The following is a 27,296-nucleotide window of genomic DNA, read 5'->3' as shown; positions in this document are numbered from 1 at the left end:
TGACCCAATTCTATGTTAGCCAAGTTTTCATAGACTAAGTCTCTCTTTCTCAAGTAGAGACCAAGTCAAATAGGCATGAACTAATGTTTGCAACCATTAATTTCACAAATTAAAGCATGAAATAGGCTAAATAATAAATACCCAATCATAAACAAGCACTAAATTAGATACCCATAAGGTTTACACACTAGGGTTGAGTCACAACCCTAGTAAAAATCTAGCCACTCATGCTTGATTTTGAAGAAAAAGAAGAAGAAAGACTAATTAGACTCATAATGTAAGCTTAAAATAATAAAATCTATTGTAAAATACACCAAAATATAGTAAACTTCCAAAAGAGGCAAAGAAAAATAACTACAGTACTTGCTGATGTCAAAACTTAACTTAATTTCTTGAAACTCTTCTATTTATACAAGTCTGAAAATCTCGGACAAAAATACCCATCGGGAGGTTCTACGGCCGCACAATTCCATGTGCGATCCGCAGATGTCTTCATCTTGCAGGAGCTGGGATTCTGCGGCCGCACAATTCTGAGTTGCGGCCGCGAGACAATATTTCTACGGTCCGCAAATTATGTCTGCGGTCGTAATCCAGTCTTCTGCTGTCCGCACATTTATGTCTGCGGCCGCACAATTCTTATGCGGTCCGCAATTCACAGGGACTTGGGATTTGAAAACTTGCACACTCTCTGAACTTGAGTCCTAGCCCAGCTCTTGCGACCGCACAATTCATGTGCGGTCCGCAATTTGCAAAAATATCTGCTGAATTCTGCTTCTTTGTTTGTGTCCGCAGGTGGAATTCTGTAGACCGCACATTGTATGCTTCTGTGCCCTTTTGTTTCCTTATGCTTGGACTACTCCTCTTTGAGCTAGATTTCATCTTGGGAGTCCAACTTCCAACATTCCTGCAATTTTGCATATTTCATTAGTGTCAGGAACGCAATTCAATACCTTTAGACTAAAATAAAAGTTAAAAGGCGCTAATAAATATCAAAATCCCACTTATCACCGTCCAATTTGTATTTTGCCCTACTTTCAATTGCATCACACATAAAAATGATACCAAGTAGCCGCTTTGAGCATCCATGTTTAAAACATATTTAAAATTTATTTACACTTTAGTCAATTTTAATAAATTTAAGAATTGGTCATACTATTGCCTTCAAACCTTCGTGTCAATTTCAAATTGTTATATCTTAAGTTCGTCTAGAGCTTAACTTAAAACACGAAAGTCTAAAGTTTAAAATTTCAGATCTATGATTTCAACTTATCGGGTTTAAGTTGATTTTGAGGTAATTAAATTTCAATTTTTTGTAAATTTGATTGTTCTTTAAATAGGGGTCCTAAAATAGCCCCGCATGACACTTGTATCAAAGAGCTGGCTTAAATAACATGACAAATATACACACACAAAATATACCCTTTTTATTAACTTGATTGATACAAATGTTATTATTTTCTCAACTTACACAAAATCTACTTTAACTTTGCGGGAGAATCTTTTACGCGCATTAGTTTGCAATTTCTATAGTTAAGACCATCTAAAAACTTGGGTGAAGGGCCAAAATATTTACCTAGTCGCCTTCGTTATTAGTGCAAAATTTTCATCATATTTCATGAGAACGACCTTAGGCCATCTCCAACCCCCTTTTTCCCGTAACGAGGATAATTTTTGTCATAATGAAGCTCCAACCCTTCCCCACTTTTGCCCCCAAATGGGGGATAAATAGTGTTCCTTCAAATATGGGGTACACTATTCATTTTCTCATTAGTATTCATGCATATATTATTATTTTATTATTTAACTCTTTTAATTTATCTCTTTGTATATACCTAATTATGTTTATGTAATATATTTATAATATTAATTTTTACATCTTAACTTTGGCGTATAATTTTGATAAATTAATTTTCGTGCATTTATTATTTTTATGTAAAATTGTAAGTTAATTTTATTATAAGTTATAACTATACAAAAAATATATAATCATCTCAAAAAATGAATGGTGCAAATATAAAATATTAGATGTTACTAAAATTGAAAGGCGCGAATATAAAATATTAGATGTTGCTAACATTGAAAAGTGAAAATTGAAAATACATTAAAATTGGAAATACATGAAAATTGAAAATACATTAAATTAAAATACATAAAAATGGTCAACCCTTGTGCAAACTATTCGTGAGCCACGTTCGGCAAAGAAGAAATATTTTGCGATGAAACAGAATCATGTCGAAAAGATGTTGAACGTGCATTCAGAGTTTTGCAACAACGTTTTGCAATTATTGCAGGACCCTCACGTTTTTGGCAAAAAGAAGTGCTACATGATATAATGACTACATGTATTATACTGCACAATATGATAATCGAGAATGAGCGTGATCTTAATGCACCAATTCAAGATGATTTGGAAGGTCGACCTCCAACAATAGAAATGGCAGTAGATGAAAATCAACGATTTCAAAATTTTTTAGCTCGACATAGAAGAATTAAGGACAAAGATGCTCATTTTGTACTTCGTAATGCATTAATAGATCATTTATGGGAGAATACTAGAGGTTGAAGTTGAATATTTATGTAGTATTTCGAATGAATTTTATCGTTATATAATATGTATTTAATTAATCTTGTATCACAATGATTTCACTTTTATATGAATTATTAGTTAATCTATAATAATTGCTATAAATTATATGATTTAAAATTTTATGAAATTGTTTTGATGGAAATTACAAATTAATGAAAATAAAAGATGGAATTTGTTTAATGGAATTAAAAAATAAAAATTGAAATGAAAGATAATATACTATAAAAAAGAATATTTTCTTTGGAAAAAAAATGGGGAAATCCTTTTAAGTACTTTACGCTCGGAAGCTGAGGCCGCTCGGCTTTCTGTCGCCGGAGACGAGAAGACCAAAAGAAACTGAAGCTGTTTCGACCCAGGTCAAGACAAATAGTAGTTGAGCATAACTTACAGAGAAGGTAATTCTCAATTACCTACTGTATGATCATATTTCCAAGCATACTGTGAATTTGGAAACTGGTTAAAGATGTATTATTTGTATGAGAATGTCGAATTTAGTGAATGTAAGAATTGAATCGGAGAAGCCAAGTTGGGAAAATAATGTAGGGAAGGCGTTTGTCGAAATGCTTGATATGGATACTATGAATTTGGAAGCTGGTTAAAGATGTATTGTTTGTAGGAGAATTTCGAATTGAGTGAATTTAAGAATTGAAACGGAGAAGCCAAGTTGGGAAAATAATGCAGGGAAGGTGTTTGTCGAAATGCTTGATAATATTGGATTATGAATGTATCTTCTCTTTTCAGATATTCTCATTTCTATCAAATGGCTTCAGTGAGTACCTCACGGTTCAGTTGGGGTAAGCAGTAAAGAAATAAAAGGAAGTGGAAAAACTCAAACTCGCTACTTTCTAAAATTTGGCCTTTGATCTCTGACTTGAAAGTCAGAGAGGTTATGTGGAAAAATTCTCATGATTTTTTTATGCTCGTTTTCGTCAACTGAATGCATCTAAAATATAGCTTTTTCTTAGATTTTCAATCCAAGTCAGAGAGCTTGCTGTATTTTTTTCTGATGTATAACACTGATAATTCAAAATACCTTAGTCTTTGCTTGAGCATTGGCACTAATACAGTCATTCTCTCCTTTCTTGCTTTGACCATCGCGTCTCTTACTCTTTGTGGTTAGTGGTAGATCGACATTAAAGGCAGTCGTGCACGTACTACCTTTAGATACTGATCCACCTCATTATGTTGTGCTGATCAATCAAAAAGGTTAAAGCTTTAATCAAAATTTCTCTTCATTGCTTCGAATATAATAAATTCTTCAATTGGATTTTCCTGTATCAATATATTTTCAGCTTAAAATTCAGTTTTGTACAATTGACTCTAACTTGTTTGATGCAATGCCTGCTTGAAAATCTTGTTATTTTGGCATTTATTTAGCTGATAACAATGTTGTAAGATATTAGACCCTGATGAATTTTCTATTGGGATTACAGTTTCTCAGCTCCAATATTGGATGCTTCAAATACATTGGATTGACAAGCAGAATTGTTGTTGTTACAACTTTAATCAGTGAAAAGCTAATGATATTAGTTGAATTTGAGGCACATATTTCTAGAAACGGGATTGCTGCATTTGAAGAGAAGTGTTAAAGTGATGAGTAGCAAGATAGCAATCAAATGGCCTAGAAAAGTCACAACGGCCCTCGTTGAACAGCTGATTCGAGCAGAAAAAGATGTGCAAAAAGCTGTTCTTATATTTGACGCAGCAACAGCAGAGTACTCTAATGGTTTCCAGCATGATCGTAGCACATTTGGTCTCATCATCTCAAGATTGCTTTCTGCAAATCATTTCAAATTAGCGGAGGAAATGCTTGTCAGAATGAAGGATGAGAGCTGTAAGATTACTGAGGATATATTCCTCTCAATCTATAGAGCCTATGGACGGGTTCACAAGCCACTTGAGGTGATAAGGGTTTTTCAAAAGATGAAGGAGTATGATTGTGAGCCAACCCAGAAATCGTATATTACGGTGTTCTCTGTACTTGTTGATGAAAACCGGCTTAAAACTGCTTTTAGGTTTTATCGTTACATGAGGGGGATGGGCATTCCACCTTGTGTTGCTTCACTTAATATTTTGATTAAAGCTCTCTGTAAGAACAGTGGAACAATGGATTCTGCTTTTCGTATTTTCCGTGAGATGCCCAATCGCGGATTTACACCGGATTCCTATTCGTATGGGACTCTAATTAATGGGCTTTGCAGATTGGGCAAGTCCGCTGAAGCAAAAGAACTTCTGATGGAGATGGAAGCAAATGGTTGTTCACCTACTGTAGTCACCTATACTTGTTTGATTCATGGCTTTTGCCAGTCAAATAACTTAAATGAAGCCTTGGGATTGCTTGAGGACATGAGGAGCAAAGGTATTGAGCCCAATGTATTCACTTATAGTTCTTTGATGGACGGTCTGTGTAAGGGTGGACGTTCTTCTCAAGCAATGGAGCTATTAGAGATAATGATTCATGAACATAAGGTTCCAAATATGATAACCTACAGTACCTTAATTCACGGACTTTGTGGAGAAGGTAAAATTGGAGAAGCGTTAGAGGTTTTCGACAGAATGAAACTTCAGGGATGTAAACCTGATGCAGGGTTATACTGGAAAGTTATCCATGGCTTTTGTGAGAATAACAAGTTTCAAGAAGCAGCCAACTATCTTGATGAAATGATTCTTAGTGGAATATCTCCTAACCGATTAACTTGGAGCTTGCATGTGAAGATCCATAATGCAGTAGTCCGAGGCCTGTGTGCTGTGAATGATCCAAATCGAGCTTTTCAATTATATCTTAGCATGCGCACCCGAGCCATCTCAGTTGAGGACAAGTCTTTTGAGACTCTGGTCAACCATTTCTGCAAGAAAGGAGATGTGCACAAGGCTGCTCGTATTGTCGAGGAAATGTTGATTGATGGAAGCATTCCAGATGAACAAACATGGGCTGTTGTGGTGGGTTCATTTTGGGATAGAAGGAAGGTAAGGGAAGCAGCTGAATCGGTACAGGCTGACCTGATGTGTAAACGTGCGGATTTTTGATCTTGACGTCTTGTTCAAGTTACTGATTATGAGTGTCAGAACCAAAATAACATGGTTTTATGCATTGCTTCACCATCTAAGAACAATTTTGGTTAATCATAACATAGTGGGTGTCTATTGTATTTACTCTTTTTATCTATTTGGTGCAAAGCTAAGATTATTCCATGGCAATCTGGAACTCAAAGGTTCAAGATGCAGTTCAATTTTCGCAGTGCGCAGTGGTAAGTGTTCAGAAACTCTATTCCTTAATGTCCCAGAATATGGAGTTTCTTGGGCTTCCTGTTTCCATGAAGTGCGTATTATATCACATTTACATGATTAAGTGCTCTTTAGTTCTAGTATCTTCCCTCCAAAAATTTGAATTATGACTCTTTTGCATGTTGAAAATGCACTTGTTGATCTCTGTCTTTCTGAACTACACATTATCTTAAAATTTCATGAAGGCAAATACAAGCATTCTTATATCTACAGTCACTGCTAAATTCATTTACAGCTTCATCTGGCAAGTTGGGTCAAAGGCCATGAAATTGGTACTATGGTACATGAATGGAAAGACCAATAAAAAGCATGAATATCACTCTGAATGTAAAAGAAGGAGAGGATACATATGCGACAAGCCTCTGAGAACAAACATATTAGTTAGCGGTGAGGGGGAAGCCAATGCCATGACGTTGCGTAGGAAACACCACAAACAACATACTGCAGATGACCCCAATTGCCACTGGCAGAGCTGTAAGCAGTTCCTGTGTTTGATATGAAGGTGTTGGGTAGAAACAATTTACCACATTCTGATCAAACAACGCAACAGCTGCAAAAACCAATATTGACATGATGGCATGCATGAAATCTATTAATTTCAGCTTGTAGTTTGCTGCGATTTCTGGTGGAGGAGTCGCTGATCCATCAATTATCCACAAGCCTCGCAGTGTGGCAATCCCATAGCAAACATTTCCTTTTTGGTCCTTGAAACTATCAGTAAAGCTTAACAGGAAACATGACAGTCCACAAAGTGCTACAAGAGCGGCAGTCAAAGATCTGCCAACCACGTCACACTCCCCTTGGTTTGTGAATATGGGTGATAAAAGTTGAAAAGCAAGAACAGACCCAGTAGGCAGAAGATTGGCAAGATGGGCAGTGCTTTTAAATGTCTGGCTGATTGCCTGCTGTATCAGATTTTTCTCCACTTCAGGCAGGGGTGAGTTTTCAAGCAGCAGGGGAGCTTTCTCTTCATCAAGATTCCGGGATGTCTCATTTTCCACCTTAATCTCCATAACCTTGAAATGTTTCGTTAAATATTCCTTTTTAATTCTTTCAAATTTGTGTCAGAATGTTATTGTTTGAAGATGTATTTATAACTGATGGAAGATAAAAATAGAGTGCACGTTGGTTAATGTTGCCTTGCAAGAAAGAAAACAGAAGCAACTCTTCCCAGGATTCTAAGTTTGGAGTTTCAGTTTCCAGATAGTTAAAGTATTTAAAAAGTTGCTTAAATGCCAATGAAGTTTCCTTTACAGTTATGGAACTCAAATTCTTTGAAATTGATGTTATTTCAGGGTGTCCGTTTTTAACTGATTATCTCCGTTTACTTGGTATTTTGTCATTAAAAGTTTCACTTTATCTCAAAAATGTAACTTTTTAGTTTATTGAGAAAAAGAAAGTTTGAACTTTCCGTTGGAATTGTTTGAACGTTTGTTTTAATTACAAGCTGCGTTTGGGAGTTAGTATTGTTGTTTTCTTTGGAGAGTTTTGTGGGTTTTTGGAACTGAGGATGACGCATGTTTCTCTTGCTTATTTTTCAGGCGACAACTTAAGCAAGATATTCCTTAAAAGTCATCTTTCAGTTTGGCTAGGTTGCCGTATCAGCATGACGCCCTTTTTTATTTTATTTTATTTTTATTTGTTTATATAGGTAGTTTAGCATATGACGTCTACTTTTTTATATATTTTTTAATCGAAGCCAGTTTCACCTCAGCCATATGACGCCTGTTGGGACAGAGAACATTAGCTAGACCACCGGAGGTCCTTAGAGAAAGTAGTGGATTTGAGCCCTGTTAGAAGTCCCGACTTTGAACCTTAGGTATGAAGTACCATTTAGTAGAGATCGCTTTACCTCTCGCACATGTTTTTTTGTCGTGAATTGGAATTAGTCGGGCCCTGCAAAAGGGGATAGTGGACACTAGTTGGGAGCCGAAAGAACAACATCCGATTACATAAGTGCCAAATTGGAAAAACTCAGGCCCAACCTTTTTTCTTTATTTATGAATGATACATAACAAGCCAACACTTTATTTGGGCCTCTTAAGTGAGAAATTGTTATGAGCACTTAATTTTTGACCATGTTTAAATTTTTTCCTACTCATCTCATAAATATCTCACTTTTCACTTCATCTTTCCCGCTCACATCTCACCACACTTTGTCCCTAATCCACTTTCCCTTGTCCCCCATGCCTTGTTCCCCATGCTTGTCCCCCACTCACAAACCCCATACCCAAAATCAGCCACAAACGTCAACAAAACGAACACCCTTTTTGCAGCAAATTTCAGCTAAAAACGAGGTCCAAAAATCACTCAAAACCTACAACTGAAATGACTCTAAGGAGGCAGCAAAAACAGTCATCAAAAGCACCCTGTTCATCGGCAAAAAACCAGCCTTTAACAGTCACAAAGACCAGCTGAAACTCCCACAAAAAATAGCAAAAAACATCCTACCCCCCTCCCCCCCCCCCCCCCCAAAAAAAAAAAACCTAGCTTTAAACAATTCCAAAAACTGCCCTCAAATCACCCCCAAAACATTTTCGAACAACTCAAAATGCCATAGCGTAACCCCCTCTAAATCCCTTCATGAATCAGCCCTTAAAACCATCCTGAACTTGCCCCAAAATCACGCCAAATCAGCATAAAAAAATAGCTGAAAGTAACCTCAAAAATACCTCCAAACCAGCTCTCAAAATCAGTCCATAAACCATCCCAATAAAACACCATAACTGCTACAAAATCAGCTATTTAGAAGCCACGAAATTAGTCCAAAAAGCAGCAAAATTTAGCCTAAAAAATGCTGAAACCTGCCATGAAACCTGCCCCAAACTTTGCCAAAAAACAACCATGAAGCGAGCTCCAAAAACCGATCTCCGTACGCAGCCATGAAACCTGCCGGAAGCCTCCATGAAACAGTCCGAAAATCACTTGAACGGAATTCAGTTTCCTTTCTTTTATCAAAAATCGTGGAAGTCGCCGTTCGAGTGCTCCTGCCACGGGTCTTGTTCGAGTTCTTTATCCGGGTTGTAATTTCTGGGATTCATATATTTTGATTACGTTGGAAGCTTTGCGTATTGATCTATTGAAAAAGTTTAGTTGCTGAGTATAAATGTTCATTCTTACCTTTCCTAAAACTTTTGTTGGTTCATGAATCTTTTTCATGTGTTTTGTTTGGGTTCTGTTAATGCATTCTTGATGAATTCATGATGCCTCATTGTGAATGAATTTTGACAGCATTTAAGTTTTGAGTTTAATTAGAATAAATTTTTTTGATTTTCAGTTGTTTTAAATAGGTAATATACTAAAAGGGGGTTTGGCCCAGTAAGGAAATAGTTGGGTTTGTTAATTAGCAATTACTTGAAGCATGGATTTTGGTTATTAAACAAAATGATTAAATGAAAGCTGCATACCTTTTATGTATTGCTTTAGAGAAATTGATGAATTGTTTCATTACTGAAATAATTAAATAATTGTAGCTATAATCGTTGTTAAATATGTAAATAAGGTCGTTATCTACTTTATTACTAGTAATGTGAGATTAAATAAATCATCGTGACTATGGGTACGGTTCCCGTGGCATAGTCACGATATGTAACCCCAATTCAGGTGTGCATTTCATGTGATCCGATCATAATTTCAAATAATAATAATAAAAATAAACATGTTGTAAATCACCGGTGCGTTTCACGTGACGCATTTCACAATATGTACAAAAATAACGAGTGCGCGACATCGCGACTCGTTCAAATAAATTCCATAAACACTAAAAATGATTAATTAATTAAAAGCGGTAAACGATTAAATGCACTATAACTTTTTAAACATGTAATAAATTATATAATTAAGCTAAGTTTAAGTAAATAAAGCTATCGTGCTAGAACCACATGACTCGGGGAATGCCTTACACCTTCTCCCCAGTCAATAGAATTCCTTACCCGAACTTTGTTTTTGTAGACCAATAATAAAAAAGTCAAATATTCCTTTGAATAAGGATTCAAATAAAAGGTGACTTAGAACACCCAAAAATCAAATTTCAAGTGGCGACTCTGAATAATAAAATAATTCCTACTTCAAAAATGTCACTTTAATTGGAAAAACTCTTTAACCCACAACAATCCATAATACATATATTTTGTGGGGTAAAAAATGAGTGTGACAGCTATGGCGACTCTATTGGGGATTCTCAAGAATTCGAGCTTGTACATTGATTTTATTTGGCTTTATTAATTTTTGTATATACTGTGATTTATTTGGGCCTAGTGTGCTATTTGTTCGCTTTTACCGCTTTGATATTGTTGAATTGTACATATAAACTGTCTTCTCATGCACCCCCTTTGAGTTTTCTTGAAAGTAAAATTTGGGCATTTGCTTGACATAACCCGCTTTCTTTGAGATAGCCGAGGTGCTTGTCACCCGATGAAGGATTTTTAGTCACACATATTTTAGGCGGGGAGCACCACCAGCTAAGCCGGAAAGCAATGCTACCGGTACGCTGACCCTCCTCGGCTCGAGTTGTCCGCTCGAGTAAGCCAGTCTAGATACCTTCTCCAATAGGATTTAAACCTAGAAGAACAACTTCATCCCGGATATCCCTAGTAGGTTCGCTTTATTTGCATCACATGCATTTGACTTAGCGAAGCTCGGCACAAGGGTCGGGTCCGTATAAGACAGGTATCCTCTTTGAGACCATCATGTTCACCTATGTGCTACTTGTTACATCATTTGGAAGGATTGCTTGCATTGTTGACTGGCTTTAGAAAATTAGTTGAGCGGAATTATTTAAAAAAAAAATCATTCTCCTAGTTTAGTACACATAATCCTTTTTACTAAGATTTTGTAATAGTCTAGCGTGAGGTGTAAAGATTAATTTTCATAAAAATTAAAAGAGAAAAATACTCGGTTTTACCGAACTACGCGTGTCTGATTCTCACTGGATGTGAGATACGTAGGCAAACCTCATCGGTTCCGGCCCCCAATTTTCAAAAAATCCAAAAAAATATTTTTTTTAATTCCTTCTTTAGAAGTCTTTCTTTGAGACGTTAAATCCAAAAATACTTTCTTCGTTTTAAAAAAAAAAAAGTCTTTCTCCCAAAATTCAAAAAAAATCAAAATCCAAAAATATTTTCTGTCTTTTTTAATTTTTTTTGAAAAAAAAAAGAAAAAAGAAAATCCAAAATAGTTTCTTTCTTCTTCTTCTTATTTTTTTTAAAAGTCTTTCTTTCGAAGAATCCAAAAAATAAATCTAAAATATTTTCCTTGTTAGGAACTTTTATGGGATTATCTGTATATGAGTAAAAAAAAAGAGTTAATTTATTTACTTTATTCCTTATTTTACCGAACTACGCGTGTCTGATTCTCACCGGATGTGAGATACGTAGGCAAACCTCATCGGTTCCGACCCCAGTTTTTAAAAATCCAAAAAAAATATTTTTTCCTTTAATTCTTTCTTTAGAAAATTCCAAATAAAAAAAATTAAAACCAAAAATATTTTCTATTTTTTAGAAGTCTTTCATTTGAAAAAGAAAATCAAATCAAAATTCAAAAATATTTTTTCTTTAGAAGTCTTTCTCCGGAATAAATAAAAAAATAAATTGAAATTCAAACAAAAAATAATTTCCTTCTTCTTTAGAAGTCTTTCTTTTCAAAAATTCTCAAAAAAAATCAAATTCCAAAAATATTTTCTTTCTTTATTATAAGTGTTTCTTTCGAAAATTTAAAAAAAAATCAAAATAAAAAAAGACTTAATTTATTTCCTTTATTCCTAATCTTCCCGAACTACGCTAGATCTGATTTACGCGGAGTCATGATACGTAGGCAATCCACATCGAATTCGATCATAGCCATAAACAAATTGAGTGGAAAAACAAAAATCGAAAAAATACACAATTGAGTGAAAAAGAAAGAAAAGAGTGACAAAAAATAACAGAGAAAAACAAAGAGCGAAAAAGAAAGAAAAGAGAAAAAATATCATGATATGAAAAAAAAAAGGAAAAAAAAATAGCCTTCCGAGATGGAATCAGTTCACCCCTGTTGGTAAATCATACTCGAGTTTGTTCCAAAAGCTATTCAGGCTAGGTCTGCTGCAGCCAGTGGCCCCGAACCGGCCAAGCCCCGAGTCCCCATCACACCGGGCTAATGCTAGATGTGAATACCATTCTGGAATAGTGGGACATGATACTGAAGACTGTTGGACTTTTAAGAGAACAGTGGAAGATGATACGGGCTAATGCTAGATGTGAATACCACCCTGGAGTAGTGGGACATGATACGAAAGACTGTTGGACTTTTAAGAGAGCAGTGGAAGACCTCATCGAGGTCAAGACAATAGTGCTTAGGGATGAAGAGGCCCCTAATATGATGAACAATCCTCTCCTTACTCACACCAATGGGCCAATAGTCGGAATGATCCGTGAAGATGCGGAATTTGATCCGGCACTGAAGGCCATTGCACCCATTGCCGAGACATAAGAAAAGACAAAAAAAAAAAACGGTCGCCAAGCTTGAAAGTCCCCCATCAGACGGGAGTCTCGGTAGCCAGTCTTGCTATCCTTTCTGTGTTCGGATTATCTCAGGGTGCGATCCGGATGTTTTACTTTATTGTCTTACTTTCCAATGTAAATCCTTATATCTTTAAAATTAAAAAAAAAAAAATTTAATAAATAAATAAAATAAAAATCAAATGAAATTAATATTTCATTGTCTAGAAATCTCTTTTCTTAATCTTGTCACTTTTCTTATTCTCTTTTCAGTTCTGTTAATGCAGATTTTAATGACATGACATGCTTGCGGACTTCATGCCTTGATTCTAAAATATTGTTAGACTTTGAAATAATGATTCAAGAGTTAGAATGCAATGAAAATAAGTTTAAGGAAATAAAACAAAGAATCGGAACAACTAAGGAAAAATTGTATCACGATTGGAAATGTCCATATATTGTAACGAGAGTACTGCCAAAAAAGAGCGTTGCAACTGGGAAAATATCGAAGGAAATGTCCCTGAAACAACTGTCAACGCAAGTGCAGTCAAAAGGTACTATGGTTGATCCTCTATATAACATTAATGTTCTCCGGTTTGGATGAAGAGGGCTTTCTTTCTCATTATCCAAATATTCAACCCTTTGCAAACCCTTTGAGCCAGATTTTTTTATTACCCTTTTTGGAACCTGGAAGTTATTATTAAAAAAACATTTGAATGAAAAATGAAAAAAAAAACAAAAACAAATAAAAACAAAATAAGGAAAAGAAAAAAAAGGAAAGAGAAAGAGGAAGAAAAAGAAAAGAAAACAAAAATCCAAACAAGTTCATGTCCATTGAACTACGTTTGACTTGATCCCGAAAGGATATGTAGGCAGGTTCTCTCTGGGGTTCAGTCACACCAAAATAAAAATTCACATTCCCCCAAAAGTTGAAACTGGGAAAAATGTTACAATGGTTCGACGATGGTCTCACCTAAGAGGTTCCAAAGTTGTAATTCAATCCAAATCCTTTTTACCCAAATCCTTTTCAATTCCTTCTGATCAATCAACGAGAATGTTTAAGAATTGGAGGATACAATCACTTGGATCAGATGCCACCAAAATGAGAGAAATAAAATGAGAGATTCTTATTGGTGAAAATCCTCACGGTCACCATAAGGCGATGACGAGCAGAGCAAATGAAAATGAGAGAGTCTTGTTAGTGAAAACCCGCAAAGGGCACTATAAAGCAATGATGAGAAGAGAAATGAGAGAGATTAGCTGGTGAAAACCCGCAAAGGGCACTAATGATTGAAAAGAGAATCTTCGCAGCCATTGGTATTGACAGTCCCGGGCAAGGTTTCTCGGTTTCGAGGCAAAAGTTGTGATGAATTTCTAAGAGTCGGACGGTTTACATAGATCAGGCATCCAGTCTAAAAGGCATGTTATGTTCATTGAAGTCCGCATGTACTCCAGTTAAGTCCTTCTTTCATTCCCCCGAAAGGGATACCTTTTGTCTAAATTCATTGTCCATTCCATTGTTTGTTTTTCTTTGAATCCCTTTTGGTCTAACTCTATTCCAAAACTAAGGCAAAGAAGGGATAGCAAGACTGATTTACAAGGCTTTCGTTTGATACAAGCTAATATTCAAGAGGCAACCAGCCTTGGCATGGGCATCAAGTCAACCCCGATTGGCCATGGTGGCTGATGCTTTGAAATAAAAAACTCTCAAAAGGAGAAATTCAAATTGAAAGTGCCTACAAGGCAAAATGAAGTTGAATAGGTTAAGTCCCAAGTGGCTAACCGTTTTTGCAAAGTTTGAAAAGTCAAAGGTTGCCCAATGCTCTGAAATTGAAAGTTGTGGAGGAAAGAAGTCGAAAGTGAGATGCCACAAAGTCAAAATAAAGTTGAAAAGGTTAAGTCCCACGCGACCAACCGTTATGTAAAAGTTTGAAAAGTCAAAGGCTCTCCGGGGCCAGAAATACAAGTGGTATTCACGAAACATCTAGTGGAAGGTTGAAATCATCATCAAAAGAAGATGGGCACAAAGCCAAGCTGCCAAAGACATCAAGGCCACAAACCGACCATCACTTTTTAAAACTCACAATTTTTCTATGTTTGCAGCTGTGAATATCTAATTTTTGTACTATTTTAACACCTCCTAAAGTCATTAGTGTTTTGTTGCTTTAATTATATTTCCCAATTTTTGTGTCTTTGATTGCATATTTCCTATCATAAAAATACCAAAAAATAGTTTTTTCTTTATTTGTGCATTTTAGGAATTAACTAACTATTCAGTTGGTGAATTAATCTAGTTAGTTGATCATTTGAATAAGTTACTTAATTAATTTATTTATTTGTGTAAATTTAGTTTAATAAGTAGGATTAAGAAAGAAATTGGGCCAAATTTGAAAGAGAAAGTGGCCAAAAGTGCAAGATAAGGGGCTGCCTTTGAAAGGGTCCGGAACGACGTAGTTTTGCCTCAAAACTACGTCGTTTCATTAAGTGACCCAAGATCAAATCTCACCCATGGATCTAATGGTCCATATTTGATCTCTCAAGAGGTATTTAAAGCCTCAAAAATCTGAAAAATTCCTTCATTTCACCCATAACTCTTTCTCTCTTCTCTCTCTTCTCTCCACCGCCGCCGCCGCCGCCGGAAATCACCCACCGGCGGCGGACCACCTCCAAACACCTCCAAATTAACATCATATAATCTCCACAACCTCCTCTTCCCATATCTCCAAACCAATTTCTTCAAAAAACCCTCAAACTCCTTGAATTTTAGATCTAAGAAGCTTTAGCCGCCACTTTTAGGTCCAAATTCTTGAAGCTCCGGCCAACACCACCCTACAACACATACATGAATGGATAGAGCTCCACGAGACCTATCTTTTCCTACCCATTTCACCCCCAAAATCCCCGTCGCCGCCGGCCCGCTCCTCGCCGCCGCCACGGCTCCACCGCCAAAATGCCCCGAACCCCCATTTTAGCTATTTTTCGGCTTCAAGCATACTTGTTAGGTATAATCGTCATCTCTTTAATTAGTTTCTGATTTTTTTTATTTAGTAGATTAGTTTCTGATTTTTTTATTTTTTATTTTTATTTATTTATTTTTTCTATTTTGGTTATTTCTTGTTAATTAGAGTTTCAAGTTAGGTTTATTTAATTAGCTATCTCTATTTAGTTTAGTGGTTTGTTAGATTCGTTATTGATTTAAACATGATCTTTAGTGTATTAGTTAAATCGTTCACTTAGTTAGTCGATTATTTAGTTGTTGTTAGTCGTTGTTCGATTATTAACGATGCTCGTTCTGTTTTGAGCATTAGTTTGTGAATTTAGTTGTTTGTTTAGTAATTAGTTTGCACAAATCCAATTCATTCCTATCAAGTTGATTTTAATACTTAGTTCAATTACGTTTTTAGTCTCGTCTATACTTTGTCAGTCATAGTTGTCCAAGTTTGATTTGTGTTGAGCAAGTAGTTTGTTGTTGATGGTTAAAATCTGAAGTTTAGTTTATTTTATCACAAAATAGGGTAATAGTAGCTTACTTTTACTAGTAGGGTGGCTGAAAGGACATTTTTTCTCCTTGCTTCTGACACAACAGATTTTCAGGTTGTCCTTTCACCTTTGGGACAGACCTTGAACAGTGTTTAGCACACAAAGTCAGTCTTTTGGACAGATTTTTGGTGAACCAAAATCTGTCCAAAAATCTAACTTTATTTGCCTATTGAAAGGACTGCTTTTCTCCTATAAAAGGGACTGTCTTATACTTAGAATGCAGAGGCTTACTCACTGAAAAGGAGGACACTCTATTACACACTCTATCTTATACTGAGACACATCTTGGAGAGTTGCTTAAAGACATATATCTTTGAGAAAAATCAGCAGCTTAATACATATAACAAGCTGAAATTTCAGAGTTTTGTGAGGATTATTTGAGTGCAAAAACCTCGAAAAAAATAGAAAGATCCCTTAGGCAATTTGTGAAGTTGATAGATACTAGTTTCAAGCATCTTTGTTGAGTTTTCTGGGTTGTCTTAACACTTGAGTTGCTGCTGTTTCTACTGTATTTGCTGCTGAGTTTTTTTTGTTGCTGCACTGCTGTATTTTATTATTTCACAAACCAGGTAACTTTCAAATTCTTATATTGCAGATTCTTGATGATAATAAGAAGGATTTGATCCCGGTTTAGTTGATGGAACATATTAGATCTGATTTTGTTTCAAGATGAATGTTATATTAGTGTTATCATCATGTAAATCTGTTAAAAATTAGTTAAATTATCGTTTTCTTCTTTATATATGTGATTGAAATTGCATTATGTTAAGATTACTTAGTTTAAGGAAAAGATAAAGACCCCACTTTTAACCATGTTTGTTTAGTTTGGGCTCTTTTTCATGAGTTACTTTCATGGTTCATGTATAATTATCTAAGAAAGACTTCTAGCTTCATATGTTTTGATGCTTTGAATTATAGTCAACATAATGTTATACTTAATATAGTTCTTCTCTTTAGCATTGAAGTATTACCGTTTTTTATAGTTTTTATATTTAGTCGTGGTTTTTATGTTGTTAATGAGTGTAGTTTGATTAGTGCCATGATTGGTGTAGATGAGTAAAAATATTATGTTAGTCCTTAAGAAATAGTTGGTTAAGAAGATAAAAGATAATAATTAGCATGTAAGTTTCTTTTATGAATTTTTTTTTTTAGTTTGGACATCAATGTAAGAAGCAATTTGGGCTTAGAAGAATAGTTGTTATTTTGTGTTGTCTTGGTCATCGAGGCTCTTAAGCAACATGGTCCAAATAAGCTAAAATTTGTAGGCTCAATGACAATAGAAAGCAAGATGGGCATTTTCTTAAAAACCAATAAATTGTCTTTTGTTAAATAAAATAAGTGACCCAATACCATGAAAGCTTAACATAAACTTACCCGGGTTTAATGTATTGCATTAGTGAAAATTATTTTTAATAATAATATTTTTTTTCCAGTCGAACAAGTAATAAATAAAAAAGAAGCGCTTTTTAATTAATTTAAGCGATAGGCAATTTTAGGCACGTTTGAGATGTAGACCATGTGTTCATACACGGTCCTTGGTCGATTTTGTTTTTAATAAAGTAGTCATGTGTGCATTCCCGCTCCTTGACTTTTCAATATTAATTGTATTTAAACCATGTGTACCGACACGTTCTTTGTTTTAATACATATAATCAAATAAGGACTTTGTGTGCTTGCACGCTCCTAGGCCAAAATTATTAATTATTAAGCAGCACTAGACAATAGTAACTTAAGGCAAATAATACACACTTTTATCCAAAAATAATTCAAGCCAAATTTTAGTCAATAAAAGCGACCGTGCTAGAACCACGGGATTCGGGGAATGCCTTACACCTTCTCCCCGGTTAACAGAATTCCTTACCTGGACTTTGTTTTCGCAGACCAATAATAATAGAGTCAAATCTTTCTTTGATTAGGGATTCAAATAAAAGGTGACTTGGAACACCAACAAAATCAATTCCAAGTGGCGACTCTGTAAATAAATTAATCCCTACTCAATTTTGTCACTTTAATTGAAAAAATCCTTTAATCCACACAATATTATTTTGTGGGTAGAAAAAGGGGTGTGACAGCTCTGGCGACTCTGCTGGGGATTTTAAGAATTCGAGCTTGTATATTGACTTTATTTGGCTTTATTAATTTTTGTATATATTGTAATTTATTTGGGCCTAATCTGTTACTTGTCCACTTTATACTGTTTTTATATTGTTGAACTGTACATATAAATTGTATCCTCTCTCGCACCCCTCTGAGTCTTCTTATAGTTAGTTATGTTGTGTTTACCTACCAGCATCACAAAATTTCTGTCTTGAGATAAAGCCAGTTAGCCTATCAGCTTCTGGTGAAGGATTTAGTCACACATGCTTAGGCGAGAGAGTCGTTAGCTAGCCAGTGCTGTTCTACTACTGGTGATACTTGACGCTCATCGGCTCGGGTTGTCCGCTCGAGTAAGCCAGTCTAGACACCTTCTCCATCAGGATTTAAACCTAGAAGAACATACCTCATGCCGGATATCCCTAGTAGGTTCGCTTTATTTGCATCACGTGCATTTGACTTAGCGAAACTCGGCACAGGGGCCGGGTCCGTATAAGACAGGTATCCTCTTTGAGACCATAACGTTCACTTATGTGCTACATGTTACTTTATTTGGGAGGCTTGCATGTCGACCGACTTTAGGGTGGATTAGTTGAATAAGCAGAGAAACATAAAAAAAATAAAAACATGCTCCCGATTTCTATACAAATGTTCGTTTTTTTTTTAAAAAAAAAAAAAACCCGAAGTGATTTGGTGCGTATGGTGTCCATGATTAATTTTTCATAAAGAGAGAAAATATAGCTAGTTTCATTGGAAATTTTATGACCGAACTACGCGAGTTTGATTCTCACCGGATGTGAGATACGTAGGCAACCTCCATCGGGTTCAACCCACATTTTTCCAACAAAAAAAAAGCATAAAAATTACGCATGTGCATAAAATTTTCAAAAAAAAAATTGCTATTTTTGGTCACCTTTTACTGTTTGGCCCTCGTGTCTGGACGTTTTGCCGAGACACCCTTAAAACCTTCAACGGAAGTACCGAAGGGCCATTTTTGAAAAAATAGCCATTTTCTTTATTTTTGTCTACCTTTTATTGTTTTGTCCCTATGGTCGTAGTATTTGCCGAGACAATCTTTAAGCCTCTCTCGGGAGTATCGAAGGGCCGTTTTTTTAAAAATAACCATTTTATTTATTTTATCGACTTTTTATCATTTTGTCCCTATGTTCGGCTATTTTGCCGTGACTGCCCCAAAAGCTTCTTTGGAAGTGCGAAAGGTTTATTTTTGTAAGAAGGATTTGTAGTCCAGTTTTGTCTCTTGTACGAACTACGCGCACTCGATTCCTGACCCTATGTAAAATATGTAAGCAACTCTTTTATGGTTCGGTGCCCTGTCCAAATCGGTCAAGTCTTACCATTATGGTCACAATTGAATGATCTTTCGAAATTGTATCATCTCCCAACGAGAGTGTCCGCTCAATTTCAGTAAACCCTCACTTCAAAACATGGTTAGGGTCGGTTACTTGAGTCCCACATTGCCATTCCTAACTTTCATGAGTCAAACCCCAAGGCATCAGAGATTTTTATATTATCTAAGCTTGCATCGGTCCTAACCTCATGTTCTACTGCTTAGGAGCGATATGGATACAATGAAAAGAAGATCTGACAAAAGACCGAAAGATGACGAGCCCTCACAGATTTGGCTTGTGCATAAAACACCCCGGTTGTTGAGACAGTGGTGGGAAAATATGGGCATTTGTGGGCAAGAAAAGATAAAGGACCATCTGGGTCACTTTATGAACATTATGGAGATCAACCCAATGAGGGACTTAATCGAGGCATTGGTGCATTTCTGGGATCCTAATTACAACGTATTCCGTTTTAATGGTTTTGAAATGACTCCCACTTTGGAGGAGTTAGCTGGATACACAAGTTTAGGTGATGAGCTTCGGAAGAAGAAACCTTTGGCCTCAAGGGATGTCACTGGCAGTGGGTTCCTTGAGCAGATGACAATCAGCCAAAATAAAATAGCAAGAGTGGAACGAGGGCACGTCCGATTGGATTTCTTGTACGACAGGTATGGGTGTCCAGGTGGATTTTCAAAGCACGGAAAGGAGCTTGATAATAAAATTGGATACAAAGCTTGGCAAAGCCATGGGCGGAAAGCATTCCTAGTGGCATTTCTAGGGACAATGGTTTTCCCGAGGCATGACAAAAATATTGATATTCGATTATCTGGCATAGTCACCACTTTATTGCATCGAAAGGATGTCACTATCATTCCTATGGTATTGTCTGATATTTACCGTGCCCTGACCAAGTGTCAGGAAGGAAAAGATTTCTTTGAAGGCTGTAACGTCATACTCCAAATATGGTTTTTAGAACACCTTCTCAGTCATCCAACACGGGTAAATTTTAGTGTTCATTGGAGCCACAATGAGCTTGGAGATGAGTTTGAAGATTTGACTGAAGACAGTAGCTTTCCCAAGGGAGTCGAAGCATGGAGAGGGCATCTTCAAAAGTTTACCGCTACTTAAATCACATGGAACTACCACTGGTACTCACCAAAAGAAGTCATATACAGATCTTACCACCATTCGTTTTTGATTTTGATGGGTCTTCGGGGTTTTCAACCGTATGTCTCTATGAGAGCTCTACGCCAGTTAGGTCGAAAACAAGTAGTGCCCACAGTGGAGCACATGCAAAGATTCACATGGGAGGTAATATAAGAGGATTTTGTTCGTGAGGCTTATGCTCAACAGGTTTGGGATGAAATTAAGGTGCTCGAATCTCACACTATGGTGGAAGATCAGGATCGAGGAGAGTTAGACCTGGCATATTTTGAGTGGTTCTATGACCAAGATGCTTTTAGATCCAGGCAAGAGACAGTTCTGAAGAGCACGACAGAATGGGAGACTGAAATCAGAACAAGAGTAGGGCATGCCAAGGAAGAAATAACAAGAGATTATGAATCCATCATCCGGGCTCTACGTAAGGATATAAGTATCGCTAACGTGAATATGGATTTGCAGTGCATTGAGTTTGAAGAGGAGAAAATCAGACTGACACATGAGGTTCAAGCGCTTCAAGCACAACTTCGGCAAACGAGAATAAGGGTTGTTGCTCAGCAACATGCAGCCATTCCAAAGCACGAAGAAATGCATCACAGCCTTATCATTCATGATCTAAGGGCTCGGGCCAAGGCTACAGAATCAGGTAAGAACCAGGTAGAGAATGAGCTAGCAAAGGTCCAGAACCAGCTAAATCTAGTGCTACAACGAGAGGCGGATATATCGGACATAGCCAATAACCATGAGCGACAGATCCAGTTTTTAAGTCAGAGCCAGGAGCATGTTAGAAGGAGGGTCTATGAAGTGGCTAATTATACCGCTCGAGGGTGTGTGACTTATCAGGGTTTGACCCGAGAGCAATTTGCTACGGTAGCGCCCAACTTCGCACGCCACATTTCCAGAGACTTGAAGCACATATACCATGATATGGGAGATCAGCCGCAGGAATAAGCACTTTGACTACAATGATGCCGGTGGATTCTCATGCAGAGATTAGAGTCTTCTTTAGTTGGCAGTCCACTTTGATTGTTCATTTGTAGTCATCGAAACTGTAAAAGTCTTTTGGTGTTTTGAGCCTTATTGTTTTGCCTTTTATTTTTTATATTTTTTATTTTTTTTAAAAGTTTGTTTTGAGTCGGGTCTAGTCTTATTTAAATATTTGTCTTTTAGGTTGTATCTTTATGTAATTTTCCTTTGTCTTGTATCAAAAAAAAAAAAGAGAAGAAAAATCCGAAAATCAATGAAAAAGATTTTGTTTTAGAAAAATTCGAAAATGAAACAAAAAGATTTTGTTTTTTGTACATTAAAAAAAAAAGAGGAAGAGAGGAAAACTTTGTTTTGTAAAAAAAAAAAAAATCGTCATGCCCCTGAACTACGTAACGATCTGATTCATACGGCGACATGATACGTAGGCAACCCCCAAAAGGTTCGATCGAAATATTTCTCAATAATTCCAAAATAAAGGGAAGAAGATAAAAAGGAGTAAAAAAATAAAAAAATAAAAAAGAAGAAGAAGAAGAAGAAGAAGAGGAAAAGAGAAGAAAGAGAGAAAATAATATGCAGCAACCTTATAAGCCGGAATGAAACATGAAGCCTTCCAAAAGCATATTAGAAGTGGTGATATTGTTAGGATCATGGCATATTACGTCTGATTCAGATCTGTAAAATGCTTAACCCTAACGCGTTTGTTGTCTCTTATCTAGTAAGTTTAAGGTGGTTGGTTTGTGGTGAAACTGGCAATACATCATTACTTTACCTGATCTAAGAAGAAGGTCGTAATGGCTAACAATGATGAAATCGAGGTGGTTAGTGACGACCCTCAGGGTCAATTAGTTGAACAAGAGTCGGAGGAAGTAAGAAGATTGAAACGACAACTGTCTGACGTGTATCAGGCTTGGGTCTCCGGTTAGCCTCCGCCTCAGGGTCCCTCAGAGGGAACTTTCATCGTACCCCAAGATACTCAACCACCGCTCCCCACAAGGAGTGATCACATTCTGCCTCCGGGGTATGTGCCAAATTACAATTTCCCTGCCGCCCCTGGTACTTCCAATGTACGACCTCCTGCCGCACCGATTAGGAACACCCCTCTCGTTATGTCTGGCGCGCCAGTGTATACAATCCTGCCACCAAATCCTATGACGAGATCAAACATCGAGCCATTATATCATGCTTATGATGGCAGTGCTACTCTCCAGATATGGCTTTTAAGGTTTCGACTCCACACAATCAGACCCTACAGTATGAGTTACCTACATAAAATGAAAAGGCTCTCAAGACAGGAGAGCCAGATGAGATGGTCAGGAAAATGAAAAGTCTTGAGCAGAACATAAAGAACATACAAGGACTAGGTGGTCACAAAAGTGTCTCATTCAGTAATTTATGCTTGCTTCCTCACATCCATTTTCCACCAGGGTTCAAGACCCCAAAATTTGAGAAATATGATGGACACGGTGACCCTATCGCCCACTTGAAAAAGTACTGCAACCAGCTGAGGGCGCGAGAGGAAAAGAAGAGTTGTTGATGGCTTATTTCGGGGAGAGCCTTGTGGGGGTAGCCTCTGAATGGTTCATTGACCAAGATGTCTCTCACTAGCACATTTGGGACGACATGGCCCAAGCCTTCATCAAACAATTTCAGTACAACATTGACATTGCGTCAGATCGCAATTCCTTGTCCAATATGAAGAAAAGGCCGACTGAAAGCTTCAGGGAGTATGTTATTAGGTGGAGAGAGCAAGCATCTAGAGTTAAGCCACCCATGTATGACAATGAGTTAATCACTGTCTTCCTTCAGGCTCAGGATCTTGATTATTTTCAAAATATGATGTCCGCAATGGGCAAACCTTTTGCTGACACAATCAAGATAGGAGAAATGATTGAGAATGGCCTCAATACTGGGCGAATTATAAGTCAAGTAGCTCTTAAAGAAGCCACCCAAGAAATCCAGAATAGGCCGGACAACCTTGTTAATCAAAAGAAGAAAGATGAGGAGGCCATGATGGCATCACGGGCAAAAATAGGCCAAAGGGTAACATCTCAACCCCCGGATCCACGATACTCAGTTGCTCCATAGTATGTACCATTCAATGCTCAGTCTTATGCCAAGCCATCCAATAGCCAACATATGTGAGCCCCGGCTTTAACATACTTTCTTTAACATACTTTCGTCCTCGTCCAAAACAAGAGTGTGAAAGGGAACATAAGCAGAGGGACAATTTCACGCCAATCGTAGAATCCTACATAAGTTTGTTTGAAAGGCTAAAACGTTGTGGCATGATTGAGCCGCTTCAAGGGTATGTTCCTGATCCATATTAAAAAGGTTTTGAACCTGATGTACGGTGCATGTACCATTCTAATGTCCAGGGGCATAGCATTGAGGATTGTCGGGCTTTGAAAAAGGAAATAGAAATGATGATTCAAGAAGGAATGATCGTGGTTCAATATAATAGCATCCTAAACGTCATGACCAAGCACGCACTGTTCATATGATTTACAATGATAAAGAATATGGGTACGGTTTGGTGAAAAATGTCAAGAACCTGTCCGCTGAATGCAAGGCAATCAAAATTGTTGAAGGTCCTGTTTGATGCTGATGCGCAAATTCGTAGCTAAGATGTTTGAGCTTGATAATTGGAAAGACACTCCCCACCTTGCCAGGAAGGAGTCTTGGTAACTTATTTTGTCATAATTTCTATCATCCGTATTATTTCGAGGTTGTGATCCAGATGTTGTTTGTTTGTCGTGTCATCAAACCTCTCTATCCTTTAATCAATAAAATGCAACTTTTCGCTTTATCTCATTTTAATCCACTATGTATGGTTCTTTTGCATATATAGCTCTTTTCACGCCAATTTTAGTGACATGACATGCATGCGGAGTTTTCGGCTAGATTTTAGAAAGCCTGTCTAATCTTGAATTGAATCGAGAAAAAATACTCGAAGGATAAATAAGAAGTTGAAGAACTTTGATGATAAGCCTGTGTCACATGAAACCAATATATTCATATCCGTAAAGATTAAAGATGTTTATCTCAAACCTATCATGAATACCGGCTTAAGGATAATTGAAAGTTTTGAAGCCTAGTCGGAGTAATCGATGAAAGGCTCTTTGGCCACGACTTACCATAATCTAATCATATCAGGGAAGATGACCCAAATCTCCAAAGAAGGTGCATTCCAGAGAATTTAAAATAGATTAGTTGGTACTGAAATGTATCATTTCACATCAAGGCAAAGACCAATAAAATATGGCTCCAATTTGTGAAAGATCATTTATTGCGAACAAGATATTGACTACGAAGCTGTACAACTGACAAAATCAAGAAGACATTTATGTCTATCAATGCCGAACCTGAGAAGAGATAGTATGTTTGGTATTCTTGAGGCGGGAGGCCATTTTTCTGCTACCTAAATACTTATACCCTTCGTCACCCCTTTTGAGCCTGTTTTATTTTTCTTTGACCCCCCTCTTTTGGAATCAACTATAGAGTCAAAGGTCAAAAAAAAAAAAAACAAAAAAAAAATATGCCACCAGAAAATAGGAGCTAGGTCAATTTGTTGTTTAAAAAAAAGAGAAGAAAAGAAAAATGAAAAAATGAAAAAAAAAAAGACAACAAAGAAATCTTTCGTGTTAGTTTGAACTACGTTTGACTTGATTCCTTTAAAAGATACGTAGGCAGCTCTATACTAGGGTTCAGTCCAACCAAATCAAAAATAAAAACTCCCCAGTATCTAAAACTGGGGCGGGACTTTTTTATTTTTTATTTTATTTTTTATTTTTATTTTTTATTTATGTTTTTATGAAGAGTCGATTCTAAGAGTTGTAAGTATACAACCCCATCATCTTGAGTCTATTTTGAGCCTTCATACAACCCTTTCTTTTTAACCCTATCCAAAATCCATACAAATAAAGACCTCCCAATTAATCTCTAAGAATGCCAAGCGAAGCACGTAATAAGCAACAGTTGTCACACGACATAGAACAATGTCAAGTTGCTCACACAAGAAAGCAAAAAAAAAATTATAAAAAAAAAAATGAGAGAGTCTTACTAGTGAAAACCCTCATGGGCACTGTAAGGTGATGGTAAGTAGAGATAAATAAATGAGAGAGATCGGTTGGTGAAAACCTTCCGGGGCACTACCTGTCGAAGGTGAGCTATGATTTTATGCAAATGATTGGCACAAAGAGGCCAACTTCAAAGACGAAAGGGAACAAAAAGTAAAAAGGGTAGATTGGCTGGATAGATTTGGCCGCTCAATCCAAAATGCATGTCATGATCATTAAAGCTTGACTACCATATTCAAAATAGCCCATTCTATGTTTCTCTCCTCGTAAAGTGTCATTTTTCAGTTAAATACTATTCTTTCTCATTTTCACATCGCGTCATTTTATTCATTTGCATTATTATTTTGAGTCAGTATTTATAAAAACAAAAGAGAAATGATTTCAAAATCTGTTACCAGCTTTCTAACTATACAAAACGAGTTCTATCCTAGCACATCAAAGAGGACATATCTAGAAGGCAACATGCACAATAAGTTGTTGAGATTAAACGATATCTGAGGTTTCATGCAGACAAAAGTTCCAAAGAGAAAACTTTGTTGGTCTATTTGCTTAGAAGCTAACAAAGAAAGGGACACAAAATTGGTCACCGTTCCCCATAAGTGCAAAACAAATGATGTAAGGCATACACGGTATTGACAAAGGCACAAACTCTGATTTCCTCTGATAAGCTGAACAAAGTGTTTCGAAGAAATCAAAAAGGTCACTAAGTAAGACTTGCTTCATGGGCAAAGCTGATAGCACCACAGACACAAACTGATATCGGGTGCAAGATAATCAAGTTTGATTTTTAAACGAAAAAACCTCCAAAGTGATGACTTGCTTTATAGACAAGGTTCAACATCACCTTAGACATTCGGGTATGAAAATAGTCGAGGGCAACGATGGAAAACCAAGATTTCCAGAAAGCAATACAGAGTATCCGAGCAACTCGGTATCGCGCTGAAAGAATCAGTTCTTTTTCAGCAAGGTGGCCGCAAATTCAAACTACTCAGGGCATCAAGGCCACAAACCGACCACCACTGTTAAACTCACAAATCTTTCTTTGTTTGAAGCAGGAAACAAAGTAGTGTAGAAATGAAGTTCTCAAAGTACGAATGTACCAAATGTAAGTTATTCAAAGACTCTACTTCTGCTTTCTAGGCATGCCCATAATTACTTCATCAACCACTGCATTTTCCAGCATAAGGTATATCAGTCCTTAGTTGAGGTCCCATTTTGATATATAGCACACCACACCCTAGTCGCATGTTCAGTATAGGGTACACCAATTCCTAGATGTATTTTCCAACCTAAGGTACACTAATCCTTAGTGAGGTTCCACTTTAATACAAATATCCTATCCCTGGTTACTTTCTCTCTAAGTGATACAATGTGCCATCCCTTGGTTATATTCTCTCAGCGATAAAGTGTGCCCAATCCCTGGCTATATTCTCTCTTAGTAATACAGGGTGCCAACCCCTGGTTACATTCTTTCTCACTGATACAGGGTGCCAACCCTTGATTATATTCCTCCTTAGTGATACAGGGCGCCAACCCCTAGTTACATTCGTTCTCAGTGATACAGGGCGCCAACCCCTGGTTACATTCCCTCCAAGTCTTTCAACCTCACTCGTAGGAGACGCACTTCCTAGTTTGGGCGCCAAACCTTGATTATATTTCCCTTTAGTGATACAGGGCGCCAACCCCTGGTTACATTCTTAGTTAGTGATACAGGGCGCCAACCCCTGGTTACATTCGTTCTCAG

The 27,296-nt window shown here is 36.9% G+C and overlaps 2 protein-coding genes and 1 long non-coding RNA gene across 4 annotated transcripts; 2 read left to right on the top strand and 1 right to left on the bottom strand.

Annotated features, from left to right (window-relative positions):
- Positions 1–2,830: 2,830 nt before the first annotated feature.
- Positions 2,831–7,005, top strand: LOC104115716 (pentatricopeptide repeat-containing protein At5g46100). Of its 2 annotated transcripts, none has more exons than XM_070195528.1 (3): positions 2,831–2,982; positions 4,021–5,835; positions 6,108–7,005. In XM_070195528.1, the coding sequence occupies exon 2, from the start codon at positions 4,181–4,183 to the stop codon at positions 5,612–5,614; it is 1,434 nt and encodes a 477-aa protein (XP_070051629.1). In that variant the 5' UTR covers positions 2,831–2,982; positions 4,021–4,180; the 3' UTR covers positions 5,615–5,835; positions 6,108–7,005. The 2 variants fall into 2 exon arrangements, with proteins under 2 accessions (XP_070051629.1, XP_018633036.2); XM_018777520.3 differs by lacking the exon at positions 2,831–2,982 and adding an exon at positions 2,996–3,381.
- Positions 6,022–6,885, bottom strand: LOC104115715 (protein DMP6-like). The gene has a single exon (XM_009626403.4). The coding sequence runs from the start codon at positions 6,883–6,885 to the stop codon at positions 6,250–6,252; it is 636 nt and encodes a 211-aa protein (XP_009624698.1). The 3' UTR covers positions 6,022–6,249.
- A 7,919-nt stretch (positions 7,006–14,924) lies between the features above and the next one.
- LOC138906534 (uncharacterized) lies at positions 14,925–16,654 on the top strand. Its single transcript, XR_011413961.1, has 2 exons — positions 14,925–15,347; positions 16,481–16,654. It is a non-coding gene; the product is annotated as an uncharacterized lncRNA (long non-coding RNA).
- The last annotated feature ends 10,642 nt before the right edge of the window (positions 16,655–27,296 follow it).

Source organism: Nicotiana tomentosiformis, chromosome 2 (assembly GCF_000390325.3).
Source record: "Nicotiana tomentosiformis chromosome 2, ASM39032v3, whole genome shotgun sequence".
In the NCBI taxonomy this organism is placed as follows: domain Eukaryota; kingdom Viridiplantae; phylum Streptophyta; class Magnoliopsida; order Solanales; family Solanaceae; genus Nicotiana; species Nicotiana tomentosiformis.
The sequence above is the reverse complement of the archived record's forward strand: the minus strand, read 5'-3'. Positions and strand labels throughout refer to the sequence as shown.

Coding starts and splice junctions, on each gene's coding strand:
- LOC104115716 (XM_070195528.1), top strand. CDS start 4,181: ATGAGTAGCAAGATAGCAATCAAATGGCCTAGAAAAGTCACAACGGCC.
- LOC104115715 (XM_009626403.4), bottom strand. CDS start 6,885: ATGGAGATTAAGGTGGAAAATGAGACATCCCGGAATCTTGATGAAGAG.